At 35.3% G+C, this 21,783-nt stretch overlaps 2 protein-coding genes across 3 annotated transcripts; both read right to left on the reverse strand.

The window, feature by feature from the left end:
• Positions 1-2,034: 2,034 nt before the first annotated feature.
• LOC132187501 (probable RNA-binding protein ARP1) lies at positions 2,035-4,667 on the reverse strand. Of its 2 annotated transcripts, none has more exons than XM_059601829.1 (6): positions 4,169-4,667; positions 3,944-4,088; positions 3,707-3,836; positions 3,523-3,565; positions 2,702-2,930; positions 2,035-2,376 (listed from the first exon to the last, which is right to left on the reverse strand). In XM_059601829.1, the coding sequence occupies exons 1-6, from the start codon at positions 4,349-4,351 to the stop codon at positions 2,336-2,338; spliced, it is 771 nt and encodes a 256-aa protein (XP_059457812.1). In that variant the 5' UTR covers positions 4,352-4,667; the 3' UTR covers positions 2,035-2,335. The 2 variants fall into 2 exon arrangements, with proteins under 2 accessions (XP_059457812.1, XP_059457813.1); XM_059601830.1 differs by having other exon boundaries at positions 2,035-2,396; positions 4,169-4,665.
• Positions 4,668-13,545: 8,878 nt separating this feature from the next.
• LOC132187416 (nuclear transcription factor Y subunit B-1-like) lies at positions 13,546-20,080 on the reverse strand. The gene is made up of 8 exons (XM_059601718.1): positions 19,799-20,080; positions 19,377-19,631; positions 18,962-19,091; positions 18,535-18,540; positions 18,037-18,120; positions 17,869-17,907; positions 14,926-15,000; positions 13,546-13,981 (listed from the first exon to the last, which is right to left on the reverse strand). Exons 2-7 carry the CDS (start codon positions 19,595-19,597, stop codon positions 14,980-14,982), a joined length of 501 nt encoding a protein of 166 aa, XP_059457701.1. The 5' UTR covers positions 19,598-19,631; positions 19,799-20,080; the 3' UTR covers positions 13,546-13,981; positions 14,926-14,979.
• Between the last annotated feature and the right edge of the window lie 1,703 nt (positions 20,081-21,783).

Genomic DNA, 21,783 nt, shown 5'->3' on the forward strand with positions numbered 1-21,783 from the left:
ACGTTGGGGTGGTTCCAGCCACCCCTTTCTCCTCATTTTTTCTTTTTTCTTTTTTTTAATATTTTGCTTTATTAAAAAAAAAAAAAAAGAAGAAGCAAAAAGTCAATTTTTGCTGCTGGCACTGTAGTTGGAACAGTGCCGTTCCAGCTACAGTGTCGGCCCGGAATGTTCGCAAACATAGCCATATATAGATAGTAGCAAAAGCACGATTGTGACTTGTGGCATTGTGGGGAATGGTTATAGAGGCATTTAGTTGTCTGAATTACGGTCAATTTAAGCAGCTTGATAGAAAAGACACCTTTGATTGATGGAGGCAAGTGAATTTTGAATGTCTTTTTCGTGGCCGCCGTTCGGATTATTCGATTAGAAAATTGCAGCCAATCCCTATCTAAACGTCGTCGTTGAGTATGAGATATGATTTAATTAGGATCTTGAAAATTTTATTGTTAAACTAACATTTTATATAGTTTCAATAAATAAACTAAAGGGATTTGCATTGTGAAGAAGAAGAAGAATGACATATTTCAAATGTCACATCGATCGGGTCAAGCATAGTCTACTCATCCATGTTTAGTTAATGGTGTATTTAGTATTGCGATTTCATACACGAAAAATGCAATTTTAAGCCAAATCATAAAAAAATAAATTGTTTGAAATTGCGTTTTTAAATAATTACAATTTGAAAAAGGTAAAAAATTTATGTTTTCAAATCGCAAATAAAGATGTGTTTTTTTAAAAAAAAACGTACAATTTTAAAAGCTAAACTAATATTTTAAACGTCAAACCGTGATTTTGCAAAACGCTTAACTGTATTTTTAAAAATTATTTTTTTAAATTGTTATTTTTAAATCACAAACTCAAATAGACCCTTAAAATAGTTTTTTCAAGAGCCAATCCTTGGTTCGAATCCGATATGATCTTTTTGCTGTATATTTTAAAGTCTTCCATGTGACTATGTGAGGCCCAAGGTTGGAAAGAAGGATCTTTTTAGGCCATTCTTTTGTGGAGAAAGGGTCTGTCTTCTCCAAAATCAACGGCATACTTATCGTCCTAAATCACGCGATAGGTCAACCCTTTGGCTTTGTTTGTTAAACGACATCAATATTTCTAAATACTATTCATTTTATTTCTCAAAAAAATAAACATTAAAACATTCTCACTTTTATATCATATTATTCACTTTTTATATCACATCATTTGCTTTTTACTACTATTCAAATAAAAAAAAATCACTATAAAACAAAAATTTTCTATTTTTCAATACTACTTTTTTTATTTTTCTATACTAATTATTACACTTATTTTTTTCCTCACCAAACATGAACAGTGCAGTGTTGTTTGCCAAACACACTCTTCAAATCTGCATGTCCTATTGTACAAGGGAAACACAAGCTTGCTACGTGCCTCACAATTAAATAAATTGGAAAGCACCAACGAAAAGGCCTTGTAAGGCCCACTTATCTAGGACCAGGAACGTAGCCAAAAATTATTATGGACAGGTGCTAGGGGTCAAAATTTTGCTGATAAGGTTTAGTACCTAATACATGGCCTATGCCAATCCTTCCCTCCCTCTCTCCCTGTCGAGGACAATTCATGATAGTAAGTTCGAATTACGTGTAATTCAGATAGTTTTACAAAGAGCGCAATGTAGAACCTATTTATGGGCTTATTTGTCCAAAATAGGTGAATCCTGTATATGTCCTCTTGTGAGTCAATTATAAGCAATTTTGATCCCTTCCTATTGGCTATTAGAGAGTTGTAATATTTAATTAGAACTTAGAAGGGTATCCAACCACTTTAACAGGGTTCATAAGAGTGATATCCAAGCATGGCTTGTCTTTACTGTGATTGTAATTATCAGAACATCACATGGTTGTTGAGACAGGTTCATGGCCAACTCATTTAGTAATCTGAAAAATTGTTTTTTTAATGCATATTATAAGGAGAAATGATGGCACACCACATTGATATTTAAGCCTTTTGTTGGTATTAGTAAAAGCTGGAACATGAGAGAGAGAGAGAGAGAGAGAAATCTGTAAAAAGCAACCCAGAAGATAATGGGTAATAACAGATAAGCATGGACTTCAGTTTTCATTTTTTTAAATGGTTTACAGAAATTACAGCTCAAATCTGAGGTGTTAGAGAGAGAGAGAGAGAATGAGAATGAAAGAATCCTATCAAGCAACTAAGAATAAGAATTAAAAAAAAAAAAAAAAAAATTGAAATTGAAAAAATTGGAAAGAGCAGCCACGACAGATCAGATAATAAGGTTGTTCTGAGCAGCCACCAACTTCCCCTGCTTTGTTATTCCCAACTAAGTGCCCCCTCTTCCCTCTTACCCAACCTTCTTAAACCTCTCATCTGCGCCCATTGTACCTATTCCACAGCCAAGCAAACTGTCTTTGTAATATCAGTTTACATTTATTTATATATTCCCTCAAATATCTCTTACAAATTTACTTGAGTGAATCGTTAACATCGATTTGTAAATATGACAAGCGTCACGTGATATCTTGTGCAACTGATGTGGTAAGTTTCACATAGAATACCACGCTAATAATTTATAAAAAGTTTTGAGTAAAAACTGAAGTACAAAATTCCTTAATGGAAGGGCAGTTTGGTCCTTTCGTTTTTAAAGACATGTTGAATACTAGGTATTGTTAGCATGTGAGGCAGGCACAAGTTGAATGAATGTGTGTACCTGTGGTGGGAGCAATTGATGCTGGTTTTGACATGATCGCCGGGACGGAGGCAATGGGGCCCGCTGTTGTTGGCGAGAAGATGTGGGCTGGTAGGCCCATTGTTTGTGATTGATGGTAATGGTAATAAGGGTACATGGGCATCAATGTGTTGCCACCCACCATAGCTTGCCCCGGATACACTTGAGAGAAATGCCCATTCATGTAGCTCCCTCCGCTGTAGTTTAGCTTCTGCATGTGTAATAATCATTCAAACAAAGTAAACAATTAGCTTCATTTCTTATTATTTTTTTAGATAATTTTTTTTATTAATTAAAAGGCAATATTTTTTTTATTTTGAAAAAAAAAAAAAAAATTCCCTTTTATAACCACAAACAATATAGGGCATTGATATATATCTTAGCATATATAGGATCTAGGGATGGATTTAGAATTTCTCATAGAAGACTGAAATGCCAATGAGAGGCGGAATAGAGATATGTTATAGTACAATAAAATGACCATTTTTAGGCCATAAAAGTCTTAGGTGGCAAGAGGTTATAGGCTCATCAGTGGGTGGAATCACATTAACTATGAATAGAGCCTATGACCTCTTGCCGTCTAGATTTTTATGGGCAAAAAATGACATTTTTTATTGCACTAAAGCATTTATCGGTAGAATAAGCCTAATTTTTAGACACACATATAAAATAAGAAAAAAAATTCAAAATTCCCCGACCCGGGTTTGGTCCATTGTCGGATCTTAAACTTGCTTCCTTAAATTAATACATATATAGTTATAGAAGTAAGTTCAACAGAGTGGTATATGAGATCCAGTGCTTACATGATTGTAGCTGATATCAGTGGCAATGTATGTGGGAGAGTACCTGATAATACAAGGTGATTAGGGGAATTAATTAATTAATTAAAGCATAATTAAGATGGAGCTATTGTGAATAATATATATCCCTAAAACGTAAGTGTAGGTTAATTAATTAATTAATTACTAGCAAGAGGCATATACGTACCCATAGAAAGGAACGGGCTGATGATGCTGATGATGAAAGGGCGAAGGGGGTGTCCCCGCCGCCGCCGGGTAGTACCACTGCATCTGATTCGCCGGTGCAGCTGACGTGGGCCTCGGTCCACCGTTGGATCCTTCATCATGCACATTAACACAAACGTTACATACACCCCCCCATGATTGTCGCATTTACGACAATGCCATTGCCAAAAGAATCAAATATATATATATATATATATACCTTGTTGTTGAGGAGTGGTGGAAGCCGTCGACCTTGGGCGGCGAGCTCCGAGCGAAGCCAGGTTGCAGTTGGCGCGGCGCCCGTTGATAATCGGCGTGGCGTCCTCGCAAGCCTTCTTAGCTGCTTCAGCCTCCTTGAACGTCACCTACAAATTAATAAATCCCATAAGACGCACGTGTAACAAATTAAGCTTAATCAGATCAGATCCACCATGGGAGTACTTACGAATCCGTAGCCCTTGGATCTGCCAGTGATCTTATCGGAGATAATCACAGCCTCCAATATCTCGCCGTACTTCTCAAAGTGCTCTCTCATGGCCTCCTTCGGCGTCTCCCATGCCAGCCCTCCCACAAACACTTTTGTTAGTGTCGTGTCTCCAAATTGCCCCACGTTGTTGCTCATCGTCATTGTCTTTGTCTAGCTAGCTAGCTAGCAGCTCGATCGCTCGATCCCCACAACACCCACTAAACGAAAAGTCCCTCACAAGAGTTTTCTCAGATATTTTCTGTGTTTGTGTTTCTTGGGGGAGGAGAGAGAGAGAGAGAGAGAGAGAGTGGGGTTTGAGGGGAGAGAAGATGGAAGCAGGGTATTTAAGGGGAAGGGGGTGGAAAGAGGAAAAGAAAAAAAATAAAAAAAATAAAAAAAGTTGAGAAAAACAGAGGGATCGGACAGAGCGGCAGACAGATAGACTTTGGTGAGGGAATGAGTATCCCCCAACGTGATCACACACCCCCCCCCTCCTCATCTCCGCTGTTCGGGCCTTTGTCTCTGGATTCTCTGCTATTTAATATGTCTCCTTTTTTATACGTTTTACTCCACGCGCCGCCATTGTAACACGCTTCTTTACGTGCATTTGCTTCATTTGGAGTTTTGGACGCTTGCATTATTTTCAGCAGGAGGGAGAGCGTGTAGTACACGCGCTACTTGAGCATGTTTGAGAAAAAAGAATAGGAAAGAGGTATTTGTCAATGTTTTCTGTCGAGTACATGAAACTGGCATTATATATATATATATATGCTACTTAAGTTATGTTCTTTGTCTTTTGATCAAATAATATGTGTGCTTTCTTTATAAAAATATATGTGGAGACGAGATTATATACTTTTAATCACATGTTGATGTGTGGATTTTTATTTGGTTTAAATCAGAAAATGGTCCATGTGGTTTTTATTTTTATCAAAACACTTTTTGGTTTTAGAAAGTGATGAAATTGATAAGTGGGTAGGGGTGCAAAGGCGGGCGGTTAAAAACCGCCCGCTAACCGCTAACCGCTATAACCGCCAACCGCCTAACCGCCTAACCGCATTAACCGCTAACCGCCTAACCGCCATAACCGCCTAGCGGTTAGCGGTTAGCGGTTATTGGGTCTACTAACCGTAACCGCTAACCGCTAACCGCCTTTTTATATAATATATTTTTATAATTATAATTATAAAAATATTTATACAAATAACATAATCACTTGATCATTAATTATAAAAATATATATACAAATAACATAATCACTTGATCATTAAATCACAATTTTTTTAAAAAAATAATTAAATCACAATTTGAGTATTAATATATTATCACTATAATTTATATGATTATATCATATGAGATTGATCATTAAATCATTTGATTATATAATAACAAATTATACATATATAATATGACATAACTCATAAGTATATCAATTCATACTAATACAACAATTAAATATCTAGAGACTTATTTTCAATGTATGTTATAAACTTATAAGTCTATATATGTTATAAGTCTATATAAGTCTACATATGTATATGAATAATATAAATGTATAATATCAATACTTAATCATATGATTCAATGACAATTCAAATATTTTATTCAAGACTTCAAGTGAATCATATTATTAATGTACAATGATGATATGATTCGTATAATATCAAATTAAGTAATTGACATTGGATTAAACAATGACCAATGTATTACTTATAAACACAATTTAAGTATTAATGTATTATCATTATAATTTTAGTAATTTATATATTATCACTATAATTGATATGATTATATCACATGATGACTTGATCATTAAATCATATGATTATATAATAATAAATAATACATATATAATATGACATAACTCATAAGTTATAAGTCTACAAGTTAATCATATGATTCATGTATAATGATAATCACAATTGATTCAATTGAATTAAACAATATATTACTTATAACTACAAGTCTACAATTTAATTAAAGCATTATTAGATACTTTAGGAATTTAGGATTTAGGAATTTGAACATTACCATTTACCATTAGATATTAAGTTCAATTCAAAGAAAAAAGATTATAAGTAAATATGATAAGAATTTAAATAATTAACCGGTTATGATTTAATATTTAAGGAAATTTTTTTAAAGTATAAGTAAATGCAAATTTTGGGTCAAATATTTTTTATTTTTCAATATGGGCTCTTTTTATAGCAATTGGGTCCAAGAAGATATTAAAAATACAAGAAAAAAAAAAATGAGGGTAAAAAAAAGCCCAAAAAAATAATTCCAAAAAGCCCTAAAGAAAGCCCAAAAAGCCCAAAAGAAAAGCCCAATTTTAAAAAAGCGGTTAACAGGCGGTTATCTATTTCGCTAACCGCTAACCGGCGGTTAACCGCTAACCGTTAACCGCTAGGCAGTTAGCGGTTGCGGTTAGTAAAATCTACTAACCGCTAAGGCGGTTACGGTTAGCGGTTATTGCCACTAACCGCTAACCGTAACCGCCTTTGCACCCCTATAAGTGGGTGAGTTTATAAGATTACTCTTTTTTGTTTATATGTTGTTAGGCTCGTTTGCCGTCTTATCGAAAGTTGTCACGATTACATATTTCTCTCTATTGATGATGGTGGGGTTCTCCGACAACCCCGCAAAGGCTGGGGGACTTGCAAAGAACCCTCACTCATGGAGATGCTCGTGCAAGTTCCCACAATGTATCACAACACAAGAAAAGGTCGTCAAGAGGGGGAGGAAGAGTCTCCCGTAACATCTTTACGAGATGAGGTCCATCGACCCACCTTTGCTATGGCGGAAATGGGTTGTCGAAGTACTTTACGATCACCATTATCATTGGAAGGAATTTCGCCCCATCAATACAACCGGTCCACCCCCTTCATTTTTTTTTTTTTTTTCTCTGCTATAGGATATTTGTTGATATGACACATATACATGTTGTAATGTTGGATAGGACTTGCTTAACTGTTTTTCATAATTTCTTCAATATTTTAATGGTAGATGGATGGAATAATTATTTTCATAAAGATGAGAAACCCACATTAACCAAATTTATTGCTTTTAAAAATTAATAAAACTCTTAGCTGGATCAAATCTGTATTTAACTTTTTATTTTTAATTTAATTTTTTCTATAGCGTGCTCCGACGTGCCTCAAGGATGCGTAGGAGAGCAAACAAATCGGAAACTCATGGTTCAGGGTGACAGCAAATGCCGTACGTTTAGGAAAAATTTAACGAGGTTTATCGTACACCACCTGCTGTCCTTGACACTGGTACTAGTGACCCAATACCATAAGATCGGTCGGTCGGTCGGTCGGTCCACTGGATCTCACTTTCAACCTTATATATATATATATATATATATATATATTTATGTTTGGGGGTGTTATAAATTTTTTTACAAATTGATGTTGTAGTCCGTGTGCCACGTCAATCACAATTAAATTCAATTATTTAGTAATTGATGTAGTAAGTTTTTTTTTTTTTTTTAAATGTCCGCACAAAAGGGGTGATAGAGATTCGAACTAGTGACCGCCACTTTATTAGATATGGTAAGTATTACGCTACATGGATTTACAAACTGATGTCCACCATAATCAAATTTATTTGTTAAATTGGTAAAAAAAATACTACACACACTCTCATACTCATACTCTATAATGTGTCACTATATATAAGTCATAATTAAATTTTGGATGTATCTCTGTTGAATTTTGGATTTAATGGTAAGTTTGAATTTCATGCATTTAGAAATGAATGTAGCATTTCTCAAGGAATATTTTGGTAATAGTGTCACGTGAACTATCATCTTAATTTGAAGAACCTGTAATCAAAATTATGACACTCCTAATAATAGCCAATTTTCTTCTATCTTAATTGAAATAAATTTATAATGCTACTAATGATATTTGGTTGTTTATTTAATATAAGAGTAATTACCAATGATGATGGCTCAGTGGCTTCAATAAAATTTCTAAAGTGGTTGGCATGTACTAAGGTGAAAGTCTGTTTCACAAAATGGGAATCCTCAATCTTGTTAATATTAACTGTACGTCTCTGCCATGGGTCCTACTGATCTTCTAAGCATGTTCGGCTCCGAGCATGCAAGTGCTAGGTACAATAGTTACAATTGATTTTCGTTGCCTTTTTTTTTTTTTTTGGGAGTGGCCTGTCTCTTTTAATTGTAAACAAAAACATATAAAAGTAATTAATGTTATTCTTCACGCTTATTTATCATATTCATATCATATTGGTTTACCTAACGTATTTTAAGTGACTTCTTACACTAATCTTTTTTCTTTAAAAAAAAAAAAAATTAAAACACGTCATATCAAGTATAATGAATAAAAGTTAGAAATATCATTATTTTATTTATTGTTTTTTCTTAGGTGAGTTGCATTACTCGTACTCATTATATAAACTTTATAAAGCCATAAACCGTAGTAAATAGCATGACTAGTGAACAGTTGAAAGTGTGGGTAGTTAGTTTCCACGTTTATAATACGAAGGGTGGTTAAGGAACAGATCCCCGAAAAATATTCAATTAATTATATTTAAAATGGATTTTTGTCTTTTCACTTTTTGAGGAGATAAAAATATTCGTCCACTATAATTTAATAATCTCTATTTTTTTTTTTTTTGTTGACATGTCCACACAAGAGAGAGAGAAAAGATTCGAACTAGTGATTTTCGCTTCATAAGGCGCAGTCTTCAACTGATTGAGCTACCCGTTAGGAACGGATGAATAGTAACGAATCAAAATTGTTTAGCAAATGGACAATTAATGTTCAAGTGGTTAAATAAATATTACTCTTGCATCAAGAATTTTTGTGCATGATTAATGTAAATTACCTTAAATTACTTTAATGTTGTGAAAGGATTAAGTCAAATTATAGTTAAACCCAACTTGAATTGTCTATATTTACTCTTTTTGCCATTGATTTTTAGCAAGCAAATGTTACTGAACTACAATGACAATCAGGTAAAATAATCATTTTAATCGTTCTGTTCTGTCATTTTCAATTATTATAAAAAAATTAAAAAAATAAAAAACAGCGAAAGCGTCAAAGTCAGATAGATCTGACGTGTCCTCAATCGTGTGGACCCACTACTCCTTAGTATGGACACTGGCTCTGTCGTGGGCCCAACCTTGAATGTTAGGACTCAACCCTCACGCCACGTACTCTAACAAAGAGTCAAGTCCACCTGCTACACTGCACAGTCAAGGGTGTAATCTCACGCGCCAATCCATTTCAATGTATCCTTAAACTACCACACTATGTATGTACTGTTCTACAATACGAGCAACATTGTAGAAGCGGGAATAATTAGATATTCAGTAATTTGTTATTTAATTTTATTATTAATTTTGATATTAAATCAACACTAGCTTCTTAATTTAGTTCTCTTGTATTTACAGTTTAAAATTACTATGTGAACTGTCACGTCTTTTGTAAGAACGATTTAGTAACCGTTTTGAGTTTTAAGAATTTAACCTATGCATTAACATAACATAATCCTATAAATTATAATTAACTATGGATGCCCGAGTTTTTTCTGCATTATATTTGACCATATATAGTTAACATATAACTATGCTACCAATGCATGTACCTTCTTTTTTTTTTTTTTCCTTAAATTTTATAGAGATTTGACCTTTTGTGACTGGGAGATTGAGTGAAGATGACGATGAGAGTATAAGAGGATATGATATTCGATTTAGATGGAGAATCTATAGCATGATTGGATGCACGTCATATTATATATATGTATATATATATATATACACCGTCTTTATTCACTGGTTTTTGTTTTCTTTGACAACTAAGTAGTGATGATTTGGTGGTTTCAAAGACAAATTTAGGCGCAGATTGAGGAGATCATCAGATAATGCTTAATTTGCACATTTCGTCCGGCGAAAAAATAGCCTACTTTTTGTCCAATAACGTGACAGAAAAAGGAAAGAAAAACCAAGAGAGAGAGGACCTAAATAAGACTTTACCAGCCAAGAGAGAGAAATCATTACTGTGAAAGAGACCATATAGGGATTATTGGGTGCAAACTCATGAGAGAAGGTTCGGTGCATGCCCACCTATCTGAATAGGCACCGGTGTTTGGATAATTTAAGCTACCGAGTATGCACTTGTTTGACAAGCGAGCCTTATTGAGCTCTCTCTCATGAATTACTCAGATTACATGTAGTACTTACCTAGCTTATATTATTTAATATATGGATTATATCAATTAAAAATACTAAAATGAGCAATGCAATTTTGCACTTTCAAATCTATAACCTTGTTAGTGCAGTTTTCAAATAGCCGTACCAAATGAAATAGTTTCTCCTATGAAATAGAGAAATTGTTGATCTTTGAGAAGACTGAAGCACCATTTTGGTGCTTGAGAACCAAAGGCCGGGAGAGAATATGCGAGAAAGAAATAGCGAATCAAGGAGAGAGAAGTTAGAACACATGTATTGAAGAGCTAGAGAACATGAGAGTGAGAGAGAGAGGGATCAAGTGCATCTTTTGTAGTGAAACTTGGATACTTGGGCGTTATGATGAGTGGGTTGAATATTCGGGTTGCTTAGCCCAACAACCTAGGTCTAATAAACCTCGTACTTATGAAAGTTATAATTATGATAAAATAAATTTATTCTAATCTTAATGTATGCATAAATGAAGAAAACTTCTCTGACCCAATTTAGAGCAAAAGTTGATCCCATGATATATATATATATATATATATATATATATATATATATATAATATACCGAAATACGTAGGGATGGATAGTAAAGGATTTGTAGTAAGCGCGTGAAGGCACAGGGATAGGGGACAGCGTGAGTGGTGGGTTGAAGCAAAGCAAGGGGAATAAAAGAGCATGGCGTTGATGCCTTTGTTGTCTCTGCTTGCAATGCACTTCGTGTTCAACGAACATATGGGTAGCCCACGTGAGGACTGCCAGATCATGTACTGAATCTCTTTCACCCCCCAACACAGAAGCCTCTCTCTCTCTCTCTCTCTCTCTCTCTCTCTCTGGGTCATTAACGTGGCCAGCTGTATACCAACAGGCTTACTTTGGTGAATACCAGAAGAAGACGTGTTTTGACCAGAGGAAAGAAAAGGAGACTGTGGGCATTAAAGGTACTGGGAATTTATTAGTGTAAGTCGAGGCATCAGGAAGGGGTTGCTAGTGGCGTGAGCTGGACCCTCTTGGGGTATGAGTTGTCCAAACTAATCCTAACATGATCAATAACGTGCCTTTCTAGTAGGCATCATTTGACATTTGTGCTTATTCAGTTATTCTTCACAATAATATATATTATTATCCACGGGAGAAAAACCGATAACCCTTCTACATTAGTAATAGATACAATTTGTTTGTTGTATAAGCAAGCAAGAGGTTTTAATTGGCATATATAATTGAGGTGGTGTTATTTGTTAGCCATGGTGTTTAAGGCTGCCAATAAAGGACCAACTCTTTCTCAACATATAAGGGCAAGTGGGGGGTGGGGTGTGTTGGGGGTTGAGCTGGCGGGTTAGAGAGCAGGCAAGAAATGATGGTCACGTCGTTGGGGGGGAGGGGAACATTAGATAATCACTACATTTTCAGAGGAGCATTTCCTCTTCTTGTTCTTGAGGTTCAACCAAATCTGAGAGAGAGAGAGAGAGAGAGAGAGAGAGAGAGAGAAAAGAGAGACCCAAAATATGATGCCACCACGCCCTCTCTTTGCATGATCACTTGCCACGTGCGTCTAACGTGACAGCTTCCTCGGTGACAAACAAATAAGTATCACGTGCTGCTGCGTGTGTGCTGTGAAATAATAAAGAGGCCTCTTCACCTAAATGTCGTACATCATGTTTGTTTTTGGGTGTGAGACAACTTTGTCATTGTCCCACTGCTTCACTCTTGTCTTGGACCCAATTCATTTAAAGTCGCTCCCGAGTGGTTCAGAAAACTAGCACAAACAATTGGCTTGCAGATCAACACCATGGGTGGACCAATCTTTTCATAATTCAATTTACACCTTTTTCTTCTAACGATAAAACCGATGCCAGACAACTACACTAAGAAGCCCGCTGGACCATTAAAGAGTTTTATGCATCCAACCTTCTAAAAGATGACATGAGAAATGCTACTATCAACTGTTCATTTTCTGCAATGGGATATTACAATTAATTTTTATTTGTTATTTCATTTGGGATCCCTATCCGAATCGACTCTTGCACGATAAACACCCCCTCACAAGGAAAGTCTAATAGTATGGTGCTCAGTAGCGTTAGCAATGCAAACGTGCTGTTTTCCTTAAGAGACATCTAGGGTACATTGTTACCTTCTGTCGATGATTTTCCGAAATCGAACTCAAGATATAAATATTCCCGTGGTTTGGAAAAAATGGAGCTCAATTTTTTCCAAACCACCAAAGCCATGTAAGACTCAGGAGGATCAAAGTTCTCACCCACCCACATATCTATCCAAACTCAAATGGTCCAACTTTCACTCAAACTAAAATAAAAAACGATTCCCTATATATCCTTTTTCTTCTCCACTTACCCAAAAAAAGATAAAAGTTCTAAATACCAGTCCAACCATACCCTAATCTCTCTAATCTCATGACTAACCAAGGCCCTTAACCCAAGATCACATACTCAAACCACACAGCAAGATGCTTTTTACGTTAGAATTGCCTACTCAGCAAATCTCATCCTACCATTCTCCAGTGTGTACGTCTAACATATAAAAAATAATTGGACTATACAAACTACTCAATATCACCTTACAAATCAACCATTAGATTTGTGGACTTATGTAAACTTTACATAAGTCTATAGTAAATCCTACAAATCTAATTGTTGATCTATTGAGTTTGTAAATATAGACAAATTATTGATACCAATCATTTCCTTTGTTTAAAAGGTCCAATTGGACGGTAATGTCATCCCATATCAACCACGTTTTTTTTTTTTTTTTTTCCTGAGCCATATCATCAAATTTAACTGTAAGATGACAGAATATGAGTCAAGCAAATTGAACTGTTAATTGGTAGATGGTTCCTTCACCTGCTTTCAAACCCCTTGCTTGTACTGACCATAACCTTACGATGATGTTCTTGCAATAAACCGTAATTAGTCCAAAAGCTAGGGACGAGAATTTCATTGATCATACTAGAATCCACGTTCTCAGGAACAGTAATCTGACAAGCATTTATAAAAGGTGATCGGAAGGCAATCCTTCATTACCAGATTGATTATTTGCTACGAATCAAATGTGGGTGTGTGCAAGAGAGAGAGCAACAGCAGCAGCAGGAGGTCCCCAAGATGTCAAATTTTTTTTTACCGGGGGTCAAAGTATGATATGCAGAAAATTTCATCAATCATCAATCATCCAAAACAAAATACAAAGGATAGGTACTCCTACCAAATCTCCACATGTTCCAGAATTTGACATTGTCGAGCAACTAAATTAGATGGAGCCAAATTTACAGAGCTTATAAGACTAACAAATCTGTTCTGGTGGTGAGACCAATCTTAAGCACCCCCTCCCCTCCCATTTGCCCAGCGACAAAAAGGCAAAAAAAAAAAGAAAAAAAAAGAAAAAGAAAAAGAAAAAAGAAGACCCAGAATGTATAGTATTTTGGATGAAAAAGATAAATCCAATAAATAATCTACTGGTGTTGAAACTAAATAATTCTCCCAGTCTTATAATTCGCAAAGATGGTTAACGAAAAGCTAGAACTCCCTACTCGTTTCCTAGCATAGAATCAACCACCAAATGCTGACCATGCACCTGCAAGAATGCAGAAAACTTGCGTTATTACCATCCAACCATACACTACAGCCACTAAGCCTCTTAACCTCTAAACAAAATGCATCATGTTCAGTTTTCACATAGAAAGGAAGTAATGGAGCCATTACAGAAATTTACCATACCACAAATAGACATCACACTGTTTCTAACAGAGCCCTTTGTAAAAATGGAATAATGTTATTGCTATGAGGCAGAATAAACTCCAAGAAAATAAAATTAAGATGAAGAAAGCTTATTTATAGAAAAGAAGTACGATAGAAGCAGTCAGTAATATAGGCTTAGCTCTCTTAAAAATCTTCCTTGGAAGCATATCTACCATCCTGCAAGTAACTTTTGCAACCATACTTGGCATGTCTATCAAATGCTTAGATGACTAAATAGCATAAGAAATAAAGCCTCTTCGATGGAAAAATAGGAGACTTGGAACTCACTGAAAAAGCCTTGTTCTCAAAACATACATAGCAGGCTGCCTTGGGATTTATGGCAATAAGCGTAAAAAGCCCCACCAGATGATATTCCCATCATCTTCAAAGAACTACAAACTCATTGGAGAATCTCAACCCAATAACCAATCTTGGTTGACAAGTCAAAACAGAAAGGGAGATTAAAAGGGATATAAGGTATGGCAACAGGATGTTATTTCTAACAAACAATCAGAGACAGGCTCGAGTTCAGCCAGCCAAACACACCCAAAATATATTGCATTAAGAGAGTGACCATATTATGCTATGTATGTGTCAAAATATGAAATGTATAATCTTCTGAATAAGTTATAAATATGGCTGATGTCACATTTTCTGCCATTCAACTAAAGCCAGCAGAAGTCTTCTGAAATATTAAATGAAACATGGATAAAGCACAGAGACAAAGAGCCCAAGATAAAGAACTTATAATTCCCAATTCGCAATCAAACGGTCCATTACCCAATATTGCTCCCAGCAAAGCAGGATTCTGGGAGGGAAGATCTGGATGTGGTCCTAACCTTCAGCATCAGCAAACTGAATACATGAAAAACATTAAAGGTATCATTACCAATTATGACAAATTTGACACAAGTATTAAGATGAGAAGGGCTAGGAAATCTATTGACGGATACAACTAGAGGCTCGTACCAATTTAGCAGGCTGTTATGAACAATAGCATATAAAAATGACGCCCCCCCCCCCATATACATAAAAAGACATTCAGCTAAAATGTCTGGAAAATCCCCATCCAGACATAAGCCTTCTCAAAATCACATCTAACATCGATCCCATGTTGAGGCCTACAAATTCAGACACTTTAATCTGACACCTATATGCACATCAGTCTTTCGTGCATAAAAGATCCTTAACTGAGAAATAGTACAGCAGTATGTATTGTATTATTGCACCATAAAGGACCCATCTAAGGTGCAGCACATCACTGCATATCGATTTTGTAAGGACTGCCAACAAGGCTAATCATGTGAAAGACATGCCATTAATTAACTTCGACCTTCAAGACTGAAGCAATATAGGTTGAATTGGGGAACTAATTAACTATAGCACATGAAAGTCGTTGAAGACTACCACAGAAACAATGTTAGTAACATCCTTAAGCATGGATATTACAATAAGTCAATAATAAAACCAAAAGAAACAGGAGCTTTATTTTCTACAGCTTCTTTGATGTCTGTGAAGAGATCTCATTCATCATCCTAGCAGAATTGATGTAGACAGCTAATTTGAGCTGAGACTCTTAAGTTTCCTTCTAAAAGCAATCCATTGAGAAAAAGTTATGGCACTGGACTTGTGGTAGAATGGATGTAGGTGATTCTCATTTATGCTATTGAAATCAGAAAAAAATGGAATTATTGCAAAATTTTGGAAGCTTGCAACTGGACACTTATTCAAAATATTATCTAAAGATGCCACCCTATATAGATAGTGATGACGACTTTGGCTCTGGCATTGGTTCCCTTCCCACCCCATTTTCAGACTTCATGGTAGCACCAAAGAAGACAATCTCCTAGCAGGGAAACAAGAGAGTTTGTTCTAGAAGCATTTAACTGCATAGAACCACATGAACTTCAAAACACATCTTGAAAACATGACTGCTAAGGCTTTGGTGTTTCAACAACCATTTCTTATTAAAAAATACTGTCAACTCTAATATCTTTCTGCCAAAAAAAGCAATCCCCCGTGGTGCATCTTGACCCTTTTCTCCCCTAAGACCCTCGTGGAAATTAAGGTCCCTCTTGTACAACAGACAAAAGCCTCTCTTATCTTAAACCTTCATATTAACCATATCACCTGGCCTACTCATGAAACAAACCTTCCCTGTCACTAACATAAGCAATGAACTACCAACAATTGAAATGAATATAAAGCAAGGGCAAAAAAACCAGATATTACCAAAAAAAAAAAAAAAAAAGATGAAATCCACAAGATCTCATGGATACAAAACTTCCTCTAACCCATACGATAGGGTGGGCAGGTTAACCGATTACTGACTTTAACCGAACCAATATTAACCGTAACTGATAGTTATCGGTCGGTAATCGGTTAAAAATTTTATACCGATAAGCTTATCGGTCGGTTAAAAATTTTTTATCGAAAAACCGATATGACTGATAAGCTATTTTAATTTTTAATTTTTTAGAATTTTATATTTATTATTGTAGTGAATCAATATAAAAAAAAAAAAAAAGCTTCAATAAGGTATTTTAGCCAAAAATATACCCTAAAATAACTAATTTTTAATAAGCTATTTTAGGCTTTAGCCCAACAAAACGTATTTGGGCCTCCAAAACAATTAATTTTTGGCTTAATTAGCAACCAGTAAAAGCCCAATAAAAAGCCCACAAAAGCCCAAACCGATTTAACCAACCGATTAACCGACCGGTTAACCGATTACCGATATGACCAATAATTTTCGGTTAACACTTCTTATCGGTCGGTAATCAGTTAGGATTTGGTTAACCGATAACTTATCGGTTAACCGACCAATAAGCCCATTAACCGGTCCGAACTGACAGATACCCAGCCCTACAATGAAGGATCTCTTTTGTTTTGTTTTGTTTAGTAGGTAAATACATAACTTGTGCAACTTAGCCACAAAACAAAATTAATTATAAATGTTCAACAGAAATTATATGATGCCTCCAGCCAAAGTAAAATTTCTTCACTTGAGAAACTGATGGCAAACAAATATGAAAGTTAATTAAATTACTATACACAAATAAAAGAAAGTTATGGTACTAAGATGCCCTAAAATTCTTTAGTAACTCAACTAAAAAAAAGTCTAGAGGAATGTGAGGGAAGAAAAGGGGAAAATGCTATATCCAATTCAAGCCCTTATTTACCAAGAACGACTTAAAACGCACAATTAGTAATTCTGTTTTAGACTTGTTTATATCCACCAAGGATTTTTTTACAACAATAAAATCTTCATCAGCAAAAGAAAAAGTCCTAAAAAGCAAATGACAAAACTGAAAATTCAAGTTTTAGGCAATATGAGTCCTAAATTGATCACCTTTTCTCTAGGCAAATATGACCACATTGCAACAATAAAACAATGTAGAAGGTAGACTGGTGCATCTTCTTGGGCCATGTTTAGCTAACTCGGAAGCATGAATTTAGAAAAACAAAAGAAGTTTGATATGACTTTCCAACCGGTGTTGTATCTCTTTAAAGGAAGGAAAAAAAAAAAAAAAAAAAAAAAAAAGAAATAAGTAGTCATGAATGAATACCAAAAGTGCCACTAAAGCTGTGCACTGGAAATCTATGAGAAATCCAGTATTCTTCAATTTCTCCAGAGAAATACCACATATATGTGGTACTGTACTTCTTTTTTTTTTTTGAAGTGGGCAACACAGACAGAAACAGATAGAAAGAGAGAATTACTTGGGAGTTTATGTAGTTCAACGGCCCCTGAAGACCAAACTGCCATATTTGTGCACCAGCAATGCAGAAAGAAGACAAAACAGTAAGCTAATGATTGAGAGCTTAGTTTACAAGAACACAATGCATGGAAGTATTCAATAAATTTGTCCTTAAACTATGGCTTTGCACCTGTGGATTTTGAACAGTCAGACCTCCAACTGCTTCCCTTTTAGCAGATGCATCTCCACCCCTAGCAGATCCTTTGGAATCACCCTAATGGAATTCATAGTTCACCAACAGTGTAAGTCTGAGTCTTGAAGGAGAGACACTAAGGAAAACTATGGGACCTGTTTGGTTGTGTTTTTAGAAGACCATTTTTTAAAACTATTCTCAGAGAACAAAAACAAAACTTACAAACATGATTTTCTCAATCATTTTATATTTTTCAAAACAAAAAACAGTTTCAGAAATGTAATTTTGATGTTCTTTGATGACAGGCTATTCAACAAAAATTCTATGATTTTTTGTTAAAAAAACACGTTTCATAGCGCATTTTTATACCGTGTTATTTTAACAAATTTCAGAGGAGAGACCATTTTTTAAAAACAGAAACCAGACAGGCCCAATATAACTCAAAGTTAATTAAACTAAGAATTTATAGTATGGTATAGATGTGGGTTTACTTACCTCCAACTGTGACAGCACAATCATCCCAAAGAAATAAAGAAAAAAAAAAAAAAAACATTGTTAGATCAAATGCACAGGGAATAGGTCCTAAACCAAGAGGTATATGAAAAATATATTATACTAATGCTCCAATCGGTTGATAAGAAAAAGCATGAAAGAAACAAGGAACAAAAGCTTGGGTTAGATTTTTAAACATCTGGACAGAGAACAGATAACATGGAGCCCACCGTAAATCAGTTGGCTTCAATGATTCATGTGCCGATTGTTTATATATGAAATGGACGTTAAACCTATATTCAAGAGTTTTGTTCTATCCATATTTCTTCACCAACTAAACAAGTCAACAATTCAAATTGATCTACAAAATAAAAACGATATAATGCATAGTCTAAAGAAAAACAATTCACCAAATTGGAAAGTTAATTACCTCTCTGTACCTAACTAGGTACACCTTAAGCGGCTCAATATATTCTTCAAACCCTAACGTTGCCATTGCCCACAACAAGTCATCGCCATTGATGGTCTTCCTCTTCTCCTTCTGGCACTTATCGCTTGCTCTACACAAAAACCTCAAAACATAAATCAGATTTAACAAGTCCAAAATCCTAATTCCGCAAAATCTACACCAATCACATTTCACCAAAAAAAAAAAAAAAACCTAAAAAACTCTATCTCCCTAAATCAATAATCACGTCTCAGAAAACAACCCTCGCTTTCCAAAAACAATAATCACATACCATAAAACAAAGCCCTTACCATACGCAAACACCAACCGCAAACAATTTTCAGAGATTCAGATTTAATAACAAAACCGTATAATAAAAACAGCATCTGGTACGCACTCGCTGGTGATAAAGCTGATGAACTCGGAGACGCATTCTTGCATCGTGTCCTTGGCGTCCTTGGCGATCTTGCCGTTGGCAGGCAGCGCCTTCTTCATGATCCTGCTGATGTTGGCGATCGGCAAGTACCGGTCTTGCTCACGCACGCCGGACGAGCGCGGGCTCTGCTCGCCGCCGCTATCGTGGCTCCCGCCCGCCGGACTCGTCGGCGCCTCCGCCATCTCCGGCCAGAAAAAAAAAAAAAACCCTAGATCACTGCATTCACAGAGTCAAAAGCAAGAACACAGACACACATATAATTAACAATCTACATATACTCATTACACATTCATATGTATGTACAAGTATTCAAACGAAAATGAATGGCGGAAATTGAAACCCTAGGCCCGCCATTAAATACGATTTGAACAAGAGAGAGGTACCTGCACCTGTTGAGAGAGAGCAAGAAAGGTGTGTTTCGTTTTGTATTTGGCGCGCGCTGAGAAACGAGAGGTGATTGGTGGAATTGTTTTTTTTTTGGAGAGAGGGATCGGACGCTGGATAAGAAAGAGAGGAGAGAAGGGAGAGTTTGATCAGAGAGGGAGAGCTTTTTGGCTTTACGCTTATCAGCACCGTTGGTTGCGGTTCAGTTTTCTGTATTTATAGTGCGACTCCCCCCCTCCCAAAACACACGCACTCTCGCTCCTTTGCTGAGTTTCCGTGCTCTAGAAATTTTCTAAGGATAAACATTGGAGAAGGAAAATAAATTCCTTAAAAGGATATGTGATTTTTATTTGTTACTTTAATTGACTAAATTAATAAATTTACATTTATCTCAATCTTAAAAACAAAAACTACTTTAAAAAAAAGAAAAAAAATCATTTTTTAATTGCTCTTTCCACTAAAAGTATATTTTACGATCAGTTGACTTTAGCCGTGCTTATCAACTTTTGAATCAATTTTTGTTAAATAAACAAAAAATTAAGAGTTGATTAAAATGGTGACGTCATTATTATGAGATAATTATGGATTAGAAATGTAATATGTACATTTACTCATAATATAATGTAGCTTTCTATTCAATTAGATATAATGAAGATAGTAGCCATGATATGTTAATGGATTCCTAGTTATTTCATCTTATTGTCTAGGGTTATAGAACTGATCCACATAAAACATAAATTGACATATGTTTAAAATGCATATGATCTTTTTTAAAAACGCATGTGAGATTACGTGCATTTTGGATGTGTACTAGTTTAATAGACTAGATTTGGAATAATTCTTCGGATCTAATTTAGAGAAAATTGTCCATTTTAAAATGCACAAAAAAAATATTGTCGGTGTAAAAATCAGATATTATCACTGAATGATAATATACTTAATGGGATGAGATTTAAAGTAAGTGTGATGATTTGTGCAAGTCAAAATGTATTAAACTATCTTTTCAATGGAATTAGCGTTATTGTCTATACATCATGTTAAATCCACCGTCACCTAAATTTAGGCCCAAATTAGGGATTCACTTGCAATGTACCAAGTTTTAGCCACCAATGACATTTCATTATAAATTAGAAGCTAGAAGCCTAGAATGACTTAAGAAACACAAAATATATAGGTCACTTCCTTCGTGACCCAAACCTGTAATGTAGTGTGTGCCCTAATATCGATTGTTAAGGACTTAACCATTGATCCCAACGTCCTGAGACTATTAAATACCGATTTGGTTAAACTATTAATCCTTTTAAGACCGAAACAAACATAAGAGGCTAGGGTACCTTCTTTGATAGTAATTAGTGCAAAAGCAAAACAATTGTATTAGCTGGCCTGGAATTGAGGGGGTTGTGTCAAAACATAAGAGTTGTCAAGTGTAAAAATACAGTAATGATATACGGAGGAGTAGAGTGTCCTTATAGAGTCATTTTAAATATGATGTGGCTTTTAAAATCATTAATAGATCAAAATTCAATAATGATCATTTCAATAATAATTTTAAAAGTCACATCACATTTGTGAGGACTCTAATTTTCCTTATATCATTACTCAGAAAAACATCCTTTAATCATGTAGGAAATATATAGACATTTTACTCCATACATCAAAGCACTCTCAAGTCTCATCAAAAGTTCAAATATTAAGCATTGTTAGTTTAGTTAAGGCAAATGCAAAAAATCCCTGGTCTCATTACAACCAGACCAAAGAGGCATGAGACCTTTTATGGAGACCGGCAGAGCCGAAAAGAGCACCTTTTATAGACTTAAAACTTACATACTCATGAAGGCAGTCAAGTCATTTGGTCCTTTACAAGCAAGAAGGCACAAAACAGCTCTCCTTTCAAACAGCATTACATAATGGAAACCCTTCAAGAATTGCTTTCTTCACGATCTCTTTCTGTTCCACAAGAAGAAAAAGAACGGTCATTTTCTTT

This window comes from Corylus avellana, chromosome ca7, assembly GCF_901000735.1.
Source record: "Corylus avellana chromosome ca7, CavTom2PMs-1.0".
NCBI lineage: Eukaryota > Viridiplantae > Streptophyta > Magnoliopsida > Fagales > Betulaceae > Corylus > Corylus avellana.